Source organism: Vipera berus (assembly GCF_964194415.1).
Source record: "Vipera berus genome assembly, chromosome: 4".
Classification (NCBI taxonomy): Eukaryota; Metazoa; Chordata; class Lepidosauria; order Squamata; family Viperidae; genus Vipera; species Vipera berus.
This window is the reverse complement of record NC_138206.1, coordinates 62,274,667-62,295,664: the sequence shown is the minus strand read 5'-3', so window position 1 is coordinate 62,295,664 and position 20,998 is coordinate 62,274,667. Positions and strand designations below refer to the sequence as shown.

The window sequence follows — 20,998 nt, the reverse complement described above, 5'->3', positions numbered from 1 at the left end:
AGCCTGGGAGCAAATAGGAAAGCAGTAGGGGAATATAGGGTGGAAAATTGCAACTTCCCATTCAAGGGAAAGGGGGAAGGGCTGACGTGTGCCCCCTTCATTTCAGACTATAGGTTAACCCAGGAATGTTGACCACTGACCACAGCATGTCCAATGTAACTTTTCTGATCTTTAATGGCAGAGGTTTCAGAATTTAATTTTTGATGAAAATGCTGCCCTGGAACATGTCACAGAGACCATACTGAAATAGAGAGGGTTTTATTTTTCCAAACTCTTTCTGTAAAGTTACTTTCATAGAGCGGTGCTCTAGGATTAAAGGGTACTAAGTGAAGTGTCTGTCTTCCATGGAATTCCATTTAATTGCTCAAACACATTATCTGGATGGCAGGAAAAATGTAGGAATATATTTAGCATATTGCCCATCACGCTGCCTGTCAATCACTCTAAGAGCTGTATTAACCTACTCTGTGATAATGAAATCAGGGGAAAGTACTTCTCAACTTCTAACAATCCTGAAATTTTGTTAAACTGGTAGGTAGCCCGTGGGCTGGATGTGTCATATGCAGGCCACGCCCACCCTTGGCTCCGCAAAGGCAAAAAAACATCGCAATATGTCACAATACGTCACGTGATACGATCGAGTTTGACACCCATGGTTTAGAAGATCTGTGGAGTAATGACAACTATTACCTGCTTATTTGACTTGTGACTGCTGACTATTAAAATGGGATCGATTAAGAGCAAGCCACTGTCTCTGTGAGTATAACTGTATAATTAAATATTCCATTTGTTCTAAAAGGAGGCATGCAGGATATATCTGTCTGTCTGTCTATGTATTTATTGTAGATAACACTTGGAAGCCATGGAAATTAATCATATGATCATATCATTAAATATATATTACTTCTAAAAAGATTTATTTTATGATATTATGTATACATATCTATGTTTGAATATTAGTGTACAATACCTGATAAGTTTGTTTAATGCATTTGAATTATGTAGATTTAGTTCTCTAACAAATGAAAGTGCATTCTATTATGTAAATGAAACAACAGTTTTCATTCATTGATGAATAGCTAGGTTGACTAGCTTTACCTCTGCTTCAGTGTGTGCTTTTTCAAAACTCAACAATTACTTGTTCTTTTTATGAATATATAACTAGGAAATCTATTAATTAGAATTCCCCATATGTCTTGACTGACAATTACATTATGTGCTTCAATAATTAATACAGCTCATCACTTAGAATATTTATCAACTAACAATGCATAAGAAGAGGACTCATGGGTAAATATTATAATGAATTAAAATATAACCCAATTTATAAGCATAACTTTGGACATTTTTAATATTTAAAGTAATTAAAGTACTTCAGTTCTAAAAACTTGAAGCATTGCCAAGAGAAGATTAACAAGAAAGCATGAGAATGATTCAATATCTTTGAACTGTATGAAGTCAGAGCTTCCTCATTTTCTTTAAAGTCACTGGACAGTCACTGGCAACTTGAATTTGTTCACAAGTTAATACATGTAATTTAAGGTACAAGAGCTGAACCTTATGTGAAGTCTAACCCTTTAAGTCATGGGTGTCAAACTTGCCATGTCACGTGATGTGTCGTGACATATCGTGACTTTTTGCATTGCCGGAGCTGGGGTGGGCGCAGCCTCTGCATGATGTAACCGGCCCGCAGGCCAGCAGTTTAGCACCCCTGCTTTAAGTTAAGAAAAAGACGCATGATTTCTTTAATTCCTTTCTTGCTGTTTTGTACATCTAGATCAGGGGTGTCAAACTCACAACATCACGTGATGTGTTCTGACATATCATGACTTTTTTTCCATTGCCAGCAATGGGGTGATCACGGTTTTGCTATGATGCATCCGGTTCACGGGCTGGCAGTTTGACACCCCTGACCTAGATGTTACATGTAAAATTATGTCACCTATTCACTCTTTATCTATATTAAAATACCTTAAGTCAACTGTAAAAATATAAACTAAAAATACAAAATAGCATGGCTATTAAAAACAATTAAATCCTATTTAAAGTAGTAATCATAAAGTCAATGTGTAGCATCAACAGCTATCTGCTTTGCAATTTGTTATTGTTACTTCTGTTATTCTTTTACAAGAATAGTATTTTTGGACTGATTAATACCTGTAACTACTATATTAGGATGAAGAATAACCTTTAAAAAATTACGTGTGCTTTAATGAGTATCAGGAATTTATGCTTGTACAACTCCAAAGGATTTCAAGGTATACATACAGTCATGCCCTATGTATATGTATACTATATGTTTGTATCATGAGCCGTGTAATATATCTCTTTTAAATAAACAAAAATATATTTCAAATAATTCAACTAAAAGAATATTTTGCACATTATTTTAAATATTAATGCTCATCAAACTGAAATTCTGCATTGCATCTGCAATCAATACCCCCCAAAATTGTTTTATTGTCATAGTTAACATATTTTCAGTGACGTAATAAACTAGTTGGCTACTCTGTGCTATAATAAGAGTGCCTCTCTGATGTAGAACTGATCACAAGCTTTCATAGTCATTTCATCCTGGTCTTTTAGACTGCCTCCCCCCTTTGAAAGGAACCTATCACCTTAAAAAATGGTGAACTTTTGTTCTTCATCCCAGATACTATTGACAAGCGTTCTGGTAGTTTCTCCTTGGAACTTATCTGACAAGAAGAATGATAAAATATGATCTTTTCTTTCTGCACTCCCAACAACCATCTACCAATGAATGGAAGTTATTAAGACAAGGGAGAGTCAAGGGACAACAGCTGTAAAAAAAGTGTATAAATGGAAATTTTGTTCAGAGAAGAAATTATATTTCTGAACTTAGTAATGCAATATATTTGAGAAAATTATAAACTCTAAAATTGTAAAACTGCACTAGGAAATTACTGTATAGCACTAGTATAAGACAAACTTCTTTCCTGTACAGCACGAGGGGAGGGGGGAGAATCTACAAAAACATGAATTTAGTGATTTTCCCCACCTTTCTTGCAATCTTTCCACACAATTTTTCGTGTCTTCTCAAAATGTCTGTTCATCCAAATAAGAATAATTCTTTCAGATGAAGAATATATGTTACTTGACAAAGGATCGATGCTTATTTTTGGAAGGTGTTCTGTGTCTTCTGTATTGGTCTGGCTAGTGTCCTCAAGAACCGAAACTCGCTGGAGAATCAGAATCTGAAACAGCAAGCTATAATGCTTCTTACCAATAATTTTACATTTAGGTAAAATCCCATTAAATGAACTTTAATATTGTGGTCTTTCTACTTATGCAACAGTTAAATTTTATAACTAGTAATGCTACTATGAAAATATTCACATTTCATATTTATCTTTGCTGAATGCCACACATGGGCTTATGAGTCCCTATCAGTGTTAGAAACAAACCCAAGTAAAGGAAAGCTTACGTTTTTGAAAAAGAAAATTGATTCTTTGCTACAATAATGATCTACAATGTACAAACTGTGTCCACTGGAGCTATAATTCTTTCCACTCTTATCCAGGGCCCAAAATGCCAGTAATTTCAGTGGTTGCATAGTAGTACTATTATAGGATGGACCCTGCATTGTTTATGGCACATTCCATTCCTTCCCCCTCACCCCAGTTATAGCAAACCAAACCTATATCACTATCTTTCAATGTTTCAGTTTTGGATTAAAGATTAGGGGCTACCAAATCTGAGCTGTGGAAATCTAGATAACCACAATGTCATGGTTCTGACTAATGAAACACTTCAAAGAACCTTCAGGCATTGTTTATTCTAAAAAGTCTATAATAATGAGAACAAATTGTCGGCACAGCATGTTGGCATGCCAAGATCTGAATTCCCCTCCCTTCAGCACCTACAGTAATATCTGGCACAATTCCCTCCTCCAATTAGCAGTCATAAATCACATTCTCCAATCAGTTTGAAGGGCAAAGTTTCCCTTCCGGTCTGTAACACTCCATTTCTTATCTTATTAAAAACAACTGGGGAAAACATTCTCCCTCCTCTCCCCAGCTTCATCTAATTTTAAGAGCAAAACAATTTAAAGGAAAAGGCTGCCTCTTATATTGTCAAAGCAAAAACATGCAATGTTTGCAGCGTTGACACACTAGATGGCAACACTTTTTTCTGTATCTTTCTGCTGCTATCTATTGGACATCTACAGTAAATCAATACATGAAGTATAGGTAGTCATCGACTTACGAATGTAAGAGAGCCTACCAATTACATTTGTAACTCGAGGAATTTGTTAATCGGATCACGTTAAATGAACGTGATCCCTCCCTGATTTACCCAATGCATTTGCTAATCAAACATTCAGGTCGTTAATTGCACATGAGGAATTTCAGAGAGGGGAAGACCCTGTGGGACCTACTGCTTCCGACCACCCAAGGCCTCCCCTAGCCCATTGAGATATTTCATGCTTCCCCCCCTCCCCCCTCCATCCTGCCCCACCTCACTTATCTTTTGAAGATCTCGATGATCAAGCAAGCTGTGGCGTCTCCAGCCTCTATGCCACAGTTTCTTTGCCTACATCCTTGCAGGCTCTAATTGTCTTTGCAAAACAGAGGCCAGGAGGGGCATGTGCGCTGCTCCCAGCCTCCATTCTTTGTGCCAAAAGCTTTTTGCAAAGACCACCAGAGCCTGCAGGGATGCAATTTCTCGCCCCTGTAGGCTTCAGCAAGGAAACGGCAAATGGATGGAAGGCCAGAAACATCAAAGCCTCCCATCCATTTGCAAAGAATGGAGACCTGAAGTAGCGCAAGATCACGTGAGATCAGTAGCGAATTCTCTGTGAATGCACGGACGGCCTGAAGCACCAAAGGCAGGCAAAGAAACTGCAGCAGGAAGGCTAGAAGTAGACAGCTCACTAGATCTTTGCAAGGTAAGTGGCCCATTGCCTGTGGAAATCCAATGGGGGGGGAAATAGGCAGGGTGAATGTTGGGGTGCCTCTGTGGTCATTCGTAAGGGGGAACAACTACCATGGTGCTGCAACATTCGTAACCTAGGGACTGTGTCATAAGTACTTGCGGGGGTGATGTTGTAACTTCAAACAGTTGCTAAATGAGCTGTCATAACTTGAGGAATACCTGTACAGAAATGCCTGTAATTAGGTAAGTATTTCTAAGATCCGTTAGAGCAGTAATATATTAACATGAGTGAGATCTATATCAGAATATTGCAACACATTATCCATCTCAGCACTCCTGACTCAGTATTCCAGCCATCTTGAAGAGTATTTGATTATTATTTATTTACCTGCCAAACTCACAGTACTTTTTAGATTTCACCTTTATATTTATATTTATATTCAAGCAATTACCAACTACAGCTCCAATGCTCTAGCAAATAGACTAAATTCTAATTCCACTCTTTTCGTCATTTTCTCTGCATTTTGAAAACATTATTTTTTTCTCTCTCTCTGAGCGTAGTTGTTTGCTTACAGACATTTCATTACCCAACTAAATAATGAGAGTGAATGTAGCTTATGCTCCCTTTATATAGAGAGGAGCTTTACCTGCCAGTTTTGGTGGGGATGTAGTTTTCTTTGGTAGTTCCTTAATTATTGATTGATTGATTGCCTGTTGTTAATCCAAGTTCATCTGAGTGTTGGCTGCTGGAGAGGACGTATTCTGGTCTTTTTGCTTCCTTGTTTTTTATTGTCTCTTTTGAATGATGTGTAAATGTGGCTTATGTATCTATTGATGGCTCATTCCAAATTTCCAGAAATTTCCTAGCATTTCTGCATTTAACCTAGTCTAGGATGTGCAGTTTCCCAGTTGAAACTATAGCTGATCTGTCCTTGTGTTGTCAGATTAAGGAATTTTCATCATGTCTTCTGACTGCTAGTTGGTGTTCAGTCTTCTGTCCTACAAAGTAGTTGTTACAGTCCTTACATCTATGTTGTAAGTAACTCCTGGTTTTTTTTCCTTCTTGGGCTACTGGGTCTTTTGATTAACCTATGGTAAAATGTTTTGGAGAGCTTAGTTGATTTGGGTGCAGTTATAATAGTTTGTCTGTTCTTTCTGAGATGTTTCTGAACTATGGCAGTGTTAACCTTTCCATAGCTTGTGCTTATTGTGCTGTACTAAGCTGAATGGCCAGACACTTTTTGAAATATAGCCATTTTGTTGGATGATGTTGGAGAGGTAGGCTGGTGTTTTGGGGGGCTGTAGAATGTTTGTACTCATCTGAATAATGTTCTTACACAGCATCTCTTGTGATCGTTTTTTTAATCAGGATGTCTTTTTCCAATCTTTCAGAGAATTCACTAAAGATTTCAAATCTCCAGGTTCAGTCTACATTCTTCAGCAGAAATCTTATTTAAGTACAAAATTGCTTTTAAGCTATCCAATCAATTTTCAGATTGATATAAATGATAATGTGAAGTTATTTTTTTAGTCTTTGCACTATCATAATTACAGCTAAAACAAGCAATTCTTCTACATTATGTCAATCAAGCTTATGTGAATAAAGACATATTCATCTCACCTTATATATTTGAAGTAGCACATCTGTCCAGGCTCGCTTACTCACAGTCTCGAAGATAGAGTCATCCAAAACATCAATATAATTGTCATCTTCATCAGATTTTTGAATCTTTAAATAAAGATGAAATAATTCTGATTTACATTTTGATTTTCTTTCATCATCTACCACAATGAACTAATACTAACTATTATCTGAAATAAAATTATTATTAAGATGTTCTGCACATTTGGATGACACTGAAGTCTCATAAATTAGTATAAGTAATAAATCTGTGGGTGCAGAAAATACTGTGTCCAAAATTCTATAAATACTATAAAAATGGTATTAGTCATACCAATATTTATTTGGTAACTTGATATGCTTTCAAACAAATATGCTTCAGTGAGCTGTTAATAGATTGCCATGCAGGAAAGAGAAAAAAAGTATATTATATTTCCAGCAAACATCCTTGTACAAATCTGTACATTTCCTTCTTGATGTAAGTTTCATTGAAGCACTACATTCTGGCCATAGCTTGTAAATAACTCACAACAAAATAAAAAGGGGTAGATTTACATATGATACTATTATTCATACAACCAGAGGAAAATATCTTTTTCAATTATTACAGTATATTAACATTAAGATTGAAAACACGAAGTTTAGCTAGGTATGTTACCTTCAGCATAAGCTGCAAACGGGACCATATCGTATAATCTTCAAAGTCAAGAAGAAACTGAGGCATAATGTGGGAAAGAGATGCTCCTTGACTTCTAAAGTCAACATCAAAGCAAAATAAAAAATTAGAAAACAATGCAAAATATTGGAAAAGAATCACCCTTTCTTCAACTACCTGTGAATGCACTAACTTCAAGAGGTTTTATCCATAGCCATAAATATGAAATCTTATAAATATGATAGCCTCCAAAAGAGATAATTAACATATTACTTTTTCTCTCAAGAACATTTATCCCTCTTGAATAGAGGAGTAGACTATTGCAGGATTTCACAACCAAAGAATAGGAATCCTAAGAATACTTGGGAATAAAAACCATTGAACTCAATAGAATTTTCTATAGGATAAGTATACATTGGTTTATGATTGCAAAATGCACATGAATGCTTGTTCAGCTTTTTGCAAACAGCTATTTTCTTTTCTTCTTCTCCATCCCAAATTGTAACTCCCTTTCTCATCTCTTCCCAGTTCTGTCCTTTCTCCTTTCATTTTATTACCATCTTCTTATTTACTGCATTTGATGGAAGGAAGGAAGGAAATGAGGGTTAATATATGTACTTTCATATATTTTATTGATTTTTACAAATTAGATATTTAAAAGTATTTGCCTGTGAAATAAATTAACACCTTTTAATTGAATTGATATTGATTTTATATTTTTGCCCTTACCTTGCTCATTTATGGACTGTGGCCTCTAGCCAGTCTATCTATAATATTTGTGTGTTTTTGTTGTGATTTTTGAGGTCAGTTTAAAATTAATATCATTGTATTTCAGGATGGTCTAGCATATTAGTACTTCAGTAAAAATGTACAGATCTGGAAAACGTTTGAAACTACATGCAAATCATACCAGTACTTTCAAAGCACATACTTGAGAAAAGTGATCATTGTAGAATGTTGCCAGTGAAGTTGCACTACTCGTTGGATGGGATCAAAAGGCAAAACTTGACTTGAACTAATTCCAGGCAATAACTGTCCACTTAAATGAAGGAGCAAGTCATAAATTGTCTTGGTATCTTTACCAAGGTTTAGCTTGAGTTTTTCATCTGATGAAGTCATTTGAATTTTACAAATATCACTAGATAGAGGACAGAAAGAAATCTGTTATTATTAAAAGTAAGGTAAGTTAAAGAACCTCCTACTGGTTTATTTTGTTATTTTCTGGTACAGGTGATCCTTGACTTATAAACACAATTGAGCCCAGCATTTCTGATGCTAAGTGAAACATTTGTTAAGTGAATTTTGCCCTATTTTATTATCTTTCTTGCCACAGTTCTTAAGTGAATCACTGCTATTGTTAAGTTAGTCACATGGTTGTTAGGTGAATCTGGCTTCCTTATTGACTTTGCTGGTCAGATCGCAAAAGGCAATCACATGATCCTGGGACAGTACAATCTTCCTAAATGTAAGTCATTTTCTAAGCATCTGAATATTGATCATGTGACCATGGGGATGCTGCAACAGTCATAACTATGAAAAATGGTCATAAGTCACTTCTTTCAGCGCCATTGTAACATTGAATGGTAAGTAAATTAACTGTTGTAAGGTGAGGACTAGATGCATTTATTATTTGCGTATACTGTCTTACTACCAACAAGTCTAGATAGCATACAAAAACTAAATAAGAACAGCAGATTTAGTAATAAATGAAAAATAAGAGATGGCAGAAACAATAAGACCCCCAAAAAGGAAGCAAGGGGGCTTCATCCATCTCACCAAAGGCCTGGGCAAAGAGTCAGGTCTTCAAGGCCTTTTAAACAGATATGCAGATTTCAGGGAAAACCTCATTCCAAAAGGTGGGTACTGCTATAGAGAAGGTACAGTTCTGGGGTCCTAATACAGGACACATACACAATGCAGAATTCATGACTCCCATGGAACTGAAATAGGGTAAATTTTATACGTTGTTTTATGACATAATACAAAATGGAGTAAAACATTCCTGTAATTGGTTCCTGATGTTGACTGCTATAGAATTCAAGATAAATTTCTGAACATCTTTCTGAATTTTTAGGAACTTTTCCAGTGAAGGCAATACATTAGATGCTTTGCCATTGTTGAACACACTGAGAAATCTGGTAAGGAAATATCAGCGAAACAATAATCCAATAAGTCAAGAACTGTCTAGTTTATAACTATAAATATAAATCGCTGCTCTTTCTTTCAACTCATACTGAAATATTTCCCTAAGTTTAATAAAGCGTTCATTTGTTAAAAAAAGTTCTCTATGATAACGATCTGCTCTTACCGTCTTAGAGTATATGGAATTGAAATTGGATTTGGTCCTTTAGACCAGCCAAAAAGAGTAAACCAGTTCTGAACTGCCATTACAATTTTCTGGAAAAAAGTATATTTTGCTGTGTCTTCTGCAGGAAAAACTAATTCATTACATGTGTTCCTCCTAACCCATTTACTTTGGATGATAGCCTCCCACTTCTTTAACTTTTCATTTTCAACGATCTTTTCCAGTTCTGCATAAAAATAAAGTAATTTAGTTGTACCACTTTCTGGCAAACAATTAAACCTTATTTAATTATTTAATATTCAGGTTTTTTTGAAAACAAGTTCAAACACTTCAGGTATGTCCAAATATAGGTGATTATGATCCAATAATCAGTAATGTATCTATTTCTTACTTTGTAAATATAAGTAGTTATCCAATAAAATAAAATTCATAGCTTCATATTGGATGGGTCAGACTGATTATGAATATGCCATTATTTGATTGATAAAATTGATGGTGTACCTAATCATTCAATCAATAATCAATCACAGTTTCTATGAAACTGAATTACTATACAGGTATAGTAACAATGAAAATACTGAAGGAGACTTTTGAAGAATGGAGTCAGAAATTAGTAGCCACAATATTAACAATATCAGAAATGATGTCTCCTTCTATTCAAAAGATGTATTGAAATGAAATAACACATTTTAGCCCACACGATAGAGATGGTATCAAAAATGCATTTAAAATGACAGGCATATGACTTGGAAAAGAACGTTTTACTAGATCCAGAAAAGGATTTTATTGCTGTTTTAAAATTCAAAGGGGCAAATACAAATGATAAACCAAGACAGTGACCTGGACAATTTTTTATGGAATTTACAAAAGAAGCTTGTTAAAGTCGTGAAGAACCCTGTACAATAAGACAAAGAAGAAAAATGAAATTCTATGACAATATTTGAATGAAAATTAAAACTTTAGGTAAAGTAAAAAAAAGTGAATATAAAGTAGATTTAGTTGTTCAAGGTTAAAAGAAGATATATTGTCACTTTTGGCTATCCAAAAGTGGAATTCTGCTGAAACCAAGCTTGAGAAGATGATGCTTTATGGTTTTGTCTACAGATAAGGGATTTAATTGTTAATCTTAGTTTTAATGCTTTTAATGTTTTTATATCTAGGGATTTTATGCTACTTTAAGCTGCCCAGAGTCGATGGGTGGAATATAAATTTAGTAAATAAATAAATATGGGATAAAGAAATAATTGTTTATAAAATTAGAAGAGATAGTCACTTACTTTATTTACGCTTGTTGTGATTAAGATTGAAATCACTTCTTCATATATGTCTTTTTCTTTATTACATTTTTACTTTTTACTTTTTCTCTTTTTTTCCTTCCCTGTGAGCCCTCAGAAATAAGTATTTATTGATATAATTTACTCATTTATTTGTTATAATTTATACCCCACTTTAATCCCACATACACTAAGCAACCCCTATAAAAATGTCCAGCCAACTTAACAAACTATCAACAGAATATGGATGAAGATCAGGAAAAAATCCTTTCCATGCTGAAATCAATACACAAAAACCATCCTTTCAGCTTCTGACAAAATAAGAAGTAACATAAAGGAACAATGTGCCAACTTAAATATACAAACCCAGATTTTGACTACAACCAAAGAACTAACAATGCAGAAAATAAAAGGAAAATTGGTACAACTAAACACTAAGATAGAGGACCCAACTGACCAAGAGACCCAGCCAACAGAAAAATCAGAAAACAGAGTGACAACATTGAAACTGGAAAAGACTTTTTACAAAAATCAGAAGAAATTTGAGGAAAAGGAAGAATAGACTGAATGGAAGATAAACCTATCAGGACAATTGTGGGAAATTGGAGTAATAGGGAGGCAAAGGAAGAAAGCCAGAGTAAGGCTGAAGAAAATAATGACTTTGATTTATTAGAGGGGATATTATATTACTAATTAGAGGGCTGAATACGGTGGAAAATAGATAACTTTTAGAAAATAGAGTAACATTATAATTGAATAGGTAAGATGTGTAACTAGACTATTAGACATTGGTATGAAAAGGGGAAAAGGGAGAAGTTGAGATAAGGAAAACCTTTGGTCACCTAACATAAAATATTTGGAAATCATAAATAATAGTTTTTTTTCTTTGTTTTTTTATATTGACGGGAAATTAAAGTTTATGTATAGGATAAAAGTATTGATAAATGTAACAAGAATGTTTTTACTTAGTTGAAAATAAGAATTCTGTTTGCCCAATATGAGATAACAGTTATTACTTGAAAAAGAGAGGGAGTATTTGAGCTTCTAATATTAGACCTAAACTAAAAAAAATTATGTATATTACTGAATTATTGGTTAACCTAGACAACTCATATAATGGCGGGATATAAATGGGATTAAAATAAAATAAATAAAAAATATTGAAATGAAATTGGGGTATTGTAGTAGTATTTCACAGAATCATAAAAGCAGAGGGCTGGAAGGGACATTGGAAGTTTTCCAGTCCAACCTCCTTATACTATCCTGGATGAATGTTTGTCCAATCTTTTCTTGAAAATCTCCAGCAATGGAGCACCCACAACTCTAGGAGGCAAGTTGTTCCACTGATTAATTGTTCTGACTGTCAGGAAATTCCTCCTTATTTTCAGGCTTGATGTCCTTGATGCTATTTCTGTTAATGCAGCTGCATTGTTGTTGTTGTTTTAGTAGCTGCAGCACACTGCTAGCTCATACTTAAGTGATGGTCTACCAGGACATTTAGATCCCTCTCATAGGTACTACTGTTGACCAAGTATGCCTATCCTGCACCTGGACATCTAGTTTTTGCTTCCTAAGTATAGGTCCTTACTTTTCTTCACACTAACAACTGCATCTTGTTGATTGGCCCAATGCTCAAGTCTGATGTTGTATATAGTATGTTTAAATCTGTGTTATGTATGTGTACTCTTCGAGAGGAACAACTAAATTTCATTAATCTGTGCCATTGTGCCCACAGTAAAAAATGACAATAAAGGTTAGGTATCCTTCTGAATCTTGAGTCTATCACTCAGTGCTAGCAATTCCCCCCAACTTAGTGTCTTCTGCAAATTTGATGAGGACCCCTTCAATCCCCTGATCTAGCTGATTTATGAAGATGTTGAAGAGAACTGGGTCCAAGACAGAACCTTGAAGTACTCATTGCTTCCTTCCACATAGATATACTTCCATTGAAGACTACATGTTGAGTACCAACTGCAAATCGATCTGGTGATATTATCTGTCCTACATTGTTCTCTTTCTAAGAAGTAGGCCGTGACCTATTTTATCAAATGCCTTACTAAAGCCTAAATATACTATATTCACAACATTTCCTTTGCCCATTAATTTAGTCAAGTTATCAAAGCAGGCAATAAAGTTTGTTTGGCATGACCTATTTTTAAAAAGCCCATGCTGGCTTCTAGTAATCTGGCTACTGGCAAACATTTTGTTCAATTAGCAGTGATCTCAGTTTGGATCTTCACTCTGATCCTTCACTATGAAGTATTCTTAGATCTAGCAAAAGGCCTAGCAATTTGTTTCTTGCCAGAAGATCTTATGCACAAAATAAGATTTGATAATATTTTATGAAATGTTCTGATTTTGCTATGATGAACCATGTCTTAATTGTCTTGATTATAATTAATTCTATATTGGTCTCCTTTGAAACTATTACAAAAAGCAACAAAACCTCTTCTTTTTCTTTGTATCAGTTCCACTGGCTGATTAATAATTCCCAAGCAAGGTTCAGAGAATTAGTTTTGAATTAAATAAAGCAGATGGTACCTGAACAGTACTTTCCTTTATATATATTTTTTTTCAGAAATCTTCCAAAGAAACCATTTTGCATTGTGCTTCCAGATTAATAAGTAATAAGTATTATTAGTATTAACAAGACATAAAATGACAATTGGTACTTTCAATGTAATTTTTAACATCCACAGTGCAGAATTATATTACACTATTTTGGTATATCACAACCAAAACTACTCATTGAAAAGTTATTTAGCATCTTTAGTTCCAAAGATGGAACTATTTGATATTAGTTCTTAAGTTTATATTTGAAAACTGAGCAAATTAAAATCTGATTAATGAACTTTTCTTCGCTATATAAATCAGGCCTCCCAAGTAGATATCCCATTTGTTCAACAACTGTGCCAATTATAGCCAGCTGCAAGTCTCAGAAAGGAGCACAAAATTTACTATCTCCAAATAACTTTTGAAAAGCTCAACCATAGTTCTCAATCATTCCTTCATTTTAGAGATCATTTGTAAATTATGGACAGACCATTATCTCCTGCGGTTGGGCCTCCGTCACGTCACCCCCTGCTGTCAGGAGGCGGAACCGACCAGATGGTTCCACCCCAGGCGCCTGATGGACCCAGATAAATTCCAGATGGCGCTTGGACTGATTCCCACCTCCCTCTCCCACAGCCCGGTCGAGTCCTTAGTTAATGCCTGGCAACAGGCTGCTTCGGAGGCTCTCGACCGCGTTGTCCCTTTGCGGCCTCTGACCCGGTGCAAGTCCCGACTCGCTCCTTGGTTCTCCAAGGACCTGCGGGAGATGAAACGCCGGAGAAGGGGCCTAGAGAGCATTTGGAGAACCAGTCGGTCCGAGTCTGACCGAACACAGTTAAGATCCTTTTCTAGATCTTATCTTGTGGCAATGAGGGTGGCAAAGCGCGCTTACTTCACCACCTTCATTGCATCCGCAGATAACCGCCCGGCCACCCTATTTAGAGTGGTCCGCTCCCTTTTAAATCAAGGGACGGGAGAGGACCCCCTACAAGGACGGGATGAGGAATTTAGTAAATATCTGGTGGACAAAATTGCTCAGATTCGGGCTGGTCTGGACTCTGACTGGGCAGTATCTGACGAGAGGAAAATGATGAATTTGGCCGAGAACATTTGGGAAGAGTTTGATCCTCTGACTCCGGATGAAGTGGACAAGATCATGGGGAAACTAAGTGCCGCCACATGTTTGTTGGACCCGTGTCACTCCTGGCTAGTCTATGCATCTCGGGAGGTTACACGAGGCTGGCTCCTAGCAGTTATCAATGCCTCACTGAGTGAAGGGTACTTCCCTGCCGCCTTGAAAGAGGCGGTGGTAAGGCCCCTCCTTAAGAAACCTGCATTGGATCCAGCTATTTTAAACAACTTCCGTCCTGTCTCCAACCTTCACTTTCTTGCGAAGGTCGTTGAGAGCGTGGTCGCACGACAGCTCCCTTTGATCCTGGAGGAAGCTGAGTATCTGGATCCGTACCAATCGGGTTTCAGACCCGGGTATAGCACGGAGACGGCATTGGTCGCACTGGTGAATGATCTCTGGCGGGCCCGAGATAGAGGTTATTCCTCTGTCCTGGTCCTATTAGATCTCTCAGCGGCTTTTGATACCATTGACCACGGTATCTTACTGCGTCGTCTTGAGGGATTGGGAGTGGGAGGCACCGTTCTGCGGTGGTTCTCCTCCTACCTCTCGGACCGTTCGCAGACGATGTTAACAGGGGGGCAGAGGTCAAGCCCTAGGCCACTTAGTTGTGGAGTGCCTCAGGGATCGGTGCTCTTACCCCTCCTGTTCAACATCTATATGAAGCTGCTGGGATAGATCATCCGTGGCTTCGGGGTGAAATATCATCAATATGTTGATGATACCCAACTATTCATCTCCACCCCGAACCAACCCAGTGATGCCCTCGATGTGATGTCCCGTTGCCTGGAAGCGGTACAGATTTGGATGGGAAAGAACAGGCTTCGACTCAACCCGGCCAAGACTGAGTGGCTCTACATACCGTCATCTTGTTTAGTCCAAGAGGTTCCATCTTTGACTATAGGAGGAGAGATGTTACCTCCCATTGATAGAGCACGCAATCTGGGCGTCCTCCTAGATTCACGACTCAGTTTTGAAGATCATATTGGAGTCGTGGCTAGGGGGGCATTTGCCCAGATTCGCCTAATATACCAATTGCGCCCCTTTCTGGACCGAGATGCCCTACGTACAGTCACCCACGCACTCGTTACCTCCCGTATAGACTACTGTAATGCTCTCTACATGGGGCTGCCCTTGAAGACCACCCGGAGGCTTCAGCTGGTACAGAGTGCAGCTGCACAGGTAGTGATGGGAACACCCCGATACTCCCATATTACACGCCTCCTGCGTGAGCTGCATTGGCTACCGGTTGCCCTCCGGGTGAGATTTAAGGTGCTGGTACTTACCTTTAAAGCCCTACATGGCTTAGGCCCGGGATACTTGCAGGACCATCTGCTGCCGGGAACGAATTCCCATTGCCCAGTATGCTCACACAGAGAAGGCCTCCTCAGGGTACCGTCAGCTAGGCAATGTCGACTGGCGACCCCCCAGGGGGAGGGCCTTCTCTGTGGGAGCACCAGTCCTATGGAATCAGCTCTCCCCTGAGCTTCAGATGGCCCAAAATCTCCAGTCCTTTCGCCGCAGCCTCAAAACACTCCTTTTCCACCTGGCTGACCTGGACTGACAGGCATTTTAATTATATTTACAATTTTTAATTTATTTTTAATTTTTAATTTTAATTTATTGCACAGATGATTTTAATTTTATTTTTCTCTTAATTTCTGTACTTATTATATGTTTTGTTGTTAGCCGCCCTGAGTCCTTCGGGAGATAGGGCGGGATATAAATCCCATTAATAAATAAATAAATTAAATAAATAAATAAATAAATTGATAAATAAATAAATAAATTGATAAATTAATTAATTAATTATACCTGAAACAGAATTTTCATAATCAGAGTTGGTAACTGGATCAAAAATACTGGAAGAAGATTGTATACATGTTCCAGGAATGTAGCAGGGATGTTGTAAAGTATCTCCAGTGCTGTAAATTATCTTACTAGAATCTAAGTATGATGAAAACACACACAAAAGCTATCATGCAGGATTCAGTTCATTCTAAAAGTACATCCCAAAATATTTAACTGTATATTATGCACAAATATATCATGAATTCAAACTAGCATAAATAAGCTAATGCTAATCCATCACATTCAATGACAAAATTCTTAACCTCTAAGTATGTCAGGGAAGTAAAGACTTTTAAATTGCTAAGAAAATAATTTAGAATTTTTGAAAGTAAGAATATAAATGTTCTAGGTAATTAAGAAGAAAAAAATAATTTCAATTAGTGAAAATTCTTTAAATACTAATGCTAAAGCATTAGGCTATAACTAGCTGTGAAACACTTAAAATTTTTAAGATACATCAAATTCATTTCATTTAAACAAATTATTAATTCATATTTTATATTTCTGCATTATGTTTTAGCATTCTAGAAAACTTAATCACTTAGATTAATTTCTAGTTTTTGGAACTAGAAAGCTTAATAATATCCATTCTAAACTTTATGTATATCAATCTTATTTATTTCTTATTTCATCCCACTGTTTCATGTCTACCAGCCTTATCATGTATACCTCTTCAAATGTACTTTTATAACTTTCAGTAATGTCTCACCCATCCAAGCATCAGGATGTACTTTGTGTAAAAACTAAGGGCTTTTGGTGACCGCAAACAATAAAAAAAATAGAATCTTGATATAGCACATTAAACTGTCAAATGTTTGAAGCAACACTAATCAGAATAATATAAAAACAAATCAGAAACTACTCACCACTTTCCAAGACAATTTGTTGATTAGTAAGGTGACAGGCCAAGTAGGGATACACTGTAAGAAGGCAATTCTCTGCTGTTGCAGACACTTGAAGTGAGAATCTAAAATTAGAATAACTTTCATTAAAAATATAGTTGAATATTTCCCTGCTATTAGCAGAATTTTATAATTAAATTCTCAGTTTCCTCACTGTCCTGGCATCCATGCAAAAGTGCAAACGCTGCATTATGTATGGAAAAAGCTTCCAAATAAATAAAACAGGCTTGTCACTATTACTTTTACAACATATTGTCATTCTAGGAGGGAGAACTGTTCACTGTGCAATGTAAAATTATTAGAGGATTGTAAATCAATTGAATAGCTGGAAGCTAGGAAACCAAAACTGCTTTTCACAGTATTTTAAGTTAAATGTATTCATTTAAAAAAACCTGGAATATTATGTGGCACTGCCTATTTTGATCAAATCTCTTTCAAATATATTTATCTCCCCCCGTGATACTGATTTCCTTGTAATAACTACAGTTACAGTTTATTAGATATTTTTACCCCCAGTTCAATTCATGTACAATAATAACAGTGACAAATCTTGACAACTATATATATATATATATATATATATATATATATATATATATATATATATATATATATATATATATATATATATATATATATATATATATATATATATATATATATATATATATATATATATATATATATATATATATATATATATATATATATATATATGTATATATATATATATATATATATACACATACATACATACACCTTTTGATCTTGGATAACTGAAATGATGAAGTATTATTGCTCTAATCTTTCAATTCAAAACTGAAATGGAGTTTCTACATAGGCTACTACTGCCATTTAATTTCCAACTCAAGCTTTTTTATATCACAGAGAGAATGAACAATTCCCCTCATGTATTTCTTTCTATATACTAACTTTTGAACAAGAGCCCATGGCAGATGGTATGTGCTGACACTCTTCTAAAGTAAGTAATATTAAACTATTTCTTTTATACTAGCCAAAAATTGTTAATATTTTAGCAATAAAATATGGGTACATAAAGCATTTCAAATTATGCATGTAATATCATATAAGTAAAATAACATTGAGCCTTGAAATATCTTACGTTACTTAAGTATCTAAAAAAATCATATTGCAGCTACCTGTTACTTTCTTCATCAACAAAGAATATATTCTTCAAAAAAGACAATGGCTTTGAAGAAATGAAATTGATGCGGCAGCTGAATCCAATACAGTTTCCTTCTGGTGTTATTTCAATTTTGTTGCCTTTTGGAAAGTCCACTGTTAAGGGATGTCTCTGTTGAGCACTAGTATCACCACCACCCTCATAATCTCCAGAATCAAGTTCTGGAATTTCAGCTTGTAAAACTGATGGCCTGTTAAAACCAAGAGAGTAAGACATGAAATTTCAAAATAACAGGACTTAAAATATTTATTTACTTAATTTATTTGACACCTATTTGACACTCACCGTTAGGCTAAAATAGTAATTTTCAAAGGAAAAACACACAGTGAAATGTAAGTTATCAATAAAGATGCTCTGTTAAAATAGCTAGATCTAAAGGGAAGTTACTGAAAATTATATTTCACTTTACACATTTTTAATTATACTTTTATATTTCTAGCTTCCTAAGCAGTAAAATGTAAAGTGAAGTAGCCTACATGGTATAATATAATAATGCACTAATTTTCCTTTGTTGAGTTCTAATGCCAATTATCTTAAATTAGTTTGGAATTGTATTCAGGTTTGGCCCAAATAACTTCTGGTATAGTCAAGGTCACATTCAGTGGATTTGTTTTCCTTCTTTTTGAATGCTTCAATTCCACATGATTTAAGAAACTTCCTGTCTTCTGTTGTGTCTGGCGCAAAGTAGCTAAAACAATCATCCCCCCACCCACCCCCCATTTCTGTGGCAACTGAGAAATGAAAGTGAGTGGCCTCAAGCAGGGTTGTTTAGAAGTTGACAATATTTTGATTTATGTTTTCTTTCCTACATTATGGCTCCCTCCACTTTTTTATTACAAAATTAGTTGTTTAATTTATTTGACAGTGACTGTAATGAAGATCGTCTAATAATGATTAGTGCTAAAAGTAACAAGGAATAACTGACCCAACCAATAATTTTAAAAAATCAAAATGTTTAGCATTCCATACATTTGCATGTTAATATTTCAAATGGCAAATAATTGGAATAATTTCAAATATCCACATATATTTTTGTAAGCTGATGAGAAAAGGTTTAAATTAGTTGAAATTCATTACTTGCTACAGTTATTGTTTTTGTTATTAATTGCATAAATTCACCATCTGAAATTATATAGAGACAATAAACAATAACACCTAATGAAGTCAAAATTTGAATTGTTAGTTACCTTAAATAATCCTGGGGAATTATACAGACATCTGCTCCTGTTTTAACATTGAGAGGAACAGGCATCAATATCAAAAGCTGAGGTTTAAAGTTGATTTTATTTGATTTCACAATTCCAGATAATGCGATTGTTCTATAAACAAGTAGCTCATCATTCAAAAATGTAGGCAGCTCAGCAGTATATATTCCAGGGCAATCTGAAGGGGGGGAAAAGTGCAATTGGCAATGTGTGCAGTTCTTTATGTAACAGGCCAAATTGTTGTTATAAAATCCTATTACCAAATGAAAGCATGAGGATATAATATAGGACTGGAATTTCTGATCTGTATTAACTTCTTTCTACAAAAAATATTTTAAAAAGTTATTTATGTATTGCTATGAATGTATTATTTATTATAATGTATTATGTATTATAAAAAAAACAAATAAAAAAACAATAAATAAATTAATGATAAAATCCATCAATGTATTAAATCCAATACCCAGGTTGAATTTTGGTCTTCCAAGTTACCTCCTATCTTTCACAACAAACACAGCTTTTGTTATATCAATAGCAATTTTGTACACATCGCAAAGAACAGTTCCTCTAATTATGGACTGATTGAAATACAATGATTTCCAGAAGAAAAACCTAAATTAGAAGCAACTGCATCTTATTTGGTCAGAAGCACCTAAATAGTATTTCTGCTTTAAAATTCTTTTGTCTTTCTTCTTCACTAAATCAGATTATTAAGCCAGCTATGAAGCATCTATACAGTTAATTTTAGAATGCAAACTCATCTAATGTTGCTGGAGCCGTACCTATCTGATAATGCAGTGACATTTTGCCCGTAATGATTCTTTAATATATCCTAAATGCTTTTCCATGGTGTGGCTCTCTAACAGAATGAAAAAAACAGAATGAAAATATTTTAACTCGAAAGGACACAAATAGTATAGAACCCATTATCCTAAACAGATTAATTGTAGATAAAAAACAGAAATTGAAACTCCATTCTCAGATCAATGTTTATACATTTTAAAAAATTACATTATCACTCATTTTATGAAGATGCCAAAGGCTGCCATTAATAAATTGATTTTATAATTTACCGTATATACTTGAGTATAAGCCGAATTTTTCAGCCCACTTTTTGGGCTGAAAAATTCCACTTCGGCTTATACTCCAGTCAACAAAAAAACTTACCGAGGACTTGTGCGCGGCCGAGGCTTTGGTGCTTCCGGGATCGCGCGCACCTCTCCCAAGCCACCGCCGTCCGGAGACCTGCCGAAGTTTGGGGAGGTTTGGGGAGGTGCGCGCGCACCTCCCCAAACCTCCCCAAACGTCGGCAGGTCTCCGGACCTCCGCGCAGCGGAAAGAAGCAGGCAGGCAGGGTGCGGAGGTCCGGAGACCTGCCGACGTTTGGGGAGGTTTGGGGAGGT

At 35.7% G+C, this 20,998-nt stretch overlaps 1 protein-coding gene across 1 annotated transcript in view; it reads right to left on the bottom strand.

Annotated features, from left to right (window-relative positions):
• The window catches only part of CFAP47 (cilia and flagella associated protein 47), a 198,066-nt gene that overhangs the window by 112,362 nt on the left and 64,706 nt on the right, over positions 1-20,998 (bottom strand). Inside the window, exons 25-33 of the mRNA XM_081326237.1 lie at positions 19,578-19,773; positions 18,347-18,580; positions 17,151-17,251; positions 16,249-16,380; positions 9,481-9,703; positions 8,104-8,310; positions 7,176-7,269; positions 6,518-6,625; positions 3,020-3,215 (exon numbers count right to left, since the gene is read on the bottom strand). Coding sequence (XP_081182363.1) covers positions 3,020-3,215; positions 6,518-6,625; positions 7,176-7,269; positions 8,104-8,310; positions 9,481-9,703; positions 16,249-16,380; positions 17,151-17,251; positions 18,347-18,580; positions 19,578-19,773 — 1,491 coding nt within the window. The remainder of the gene's footprint in view (positions 1-3,019; positions 3,216-6,517; positions 6,626-7,175; positions 7,270-8,103; positions 8,311-9,480; positions 9,704-16,248; positions 16,381-17,150; positions 17,252-18,346; positions 18,581-19,577; positions 19,774-20,998) is intronic.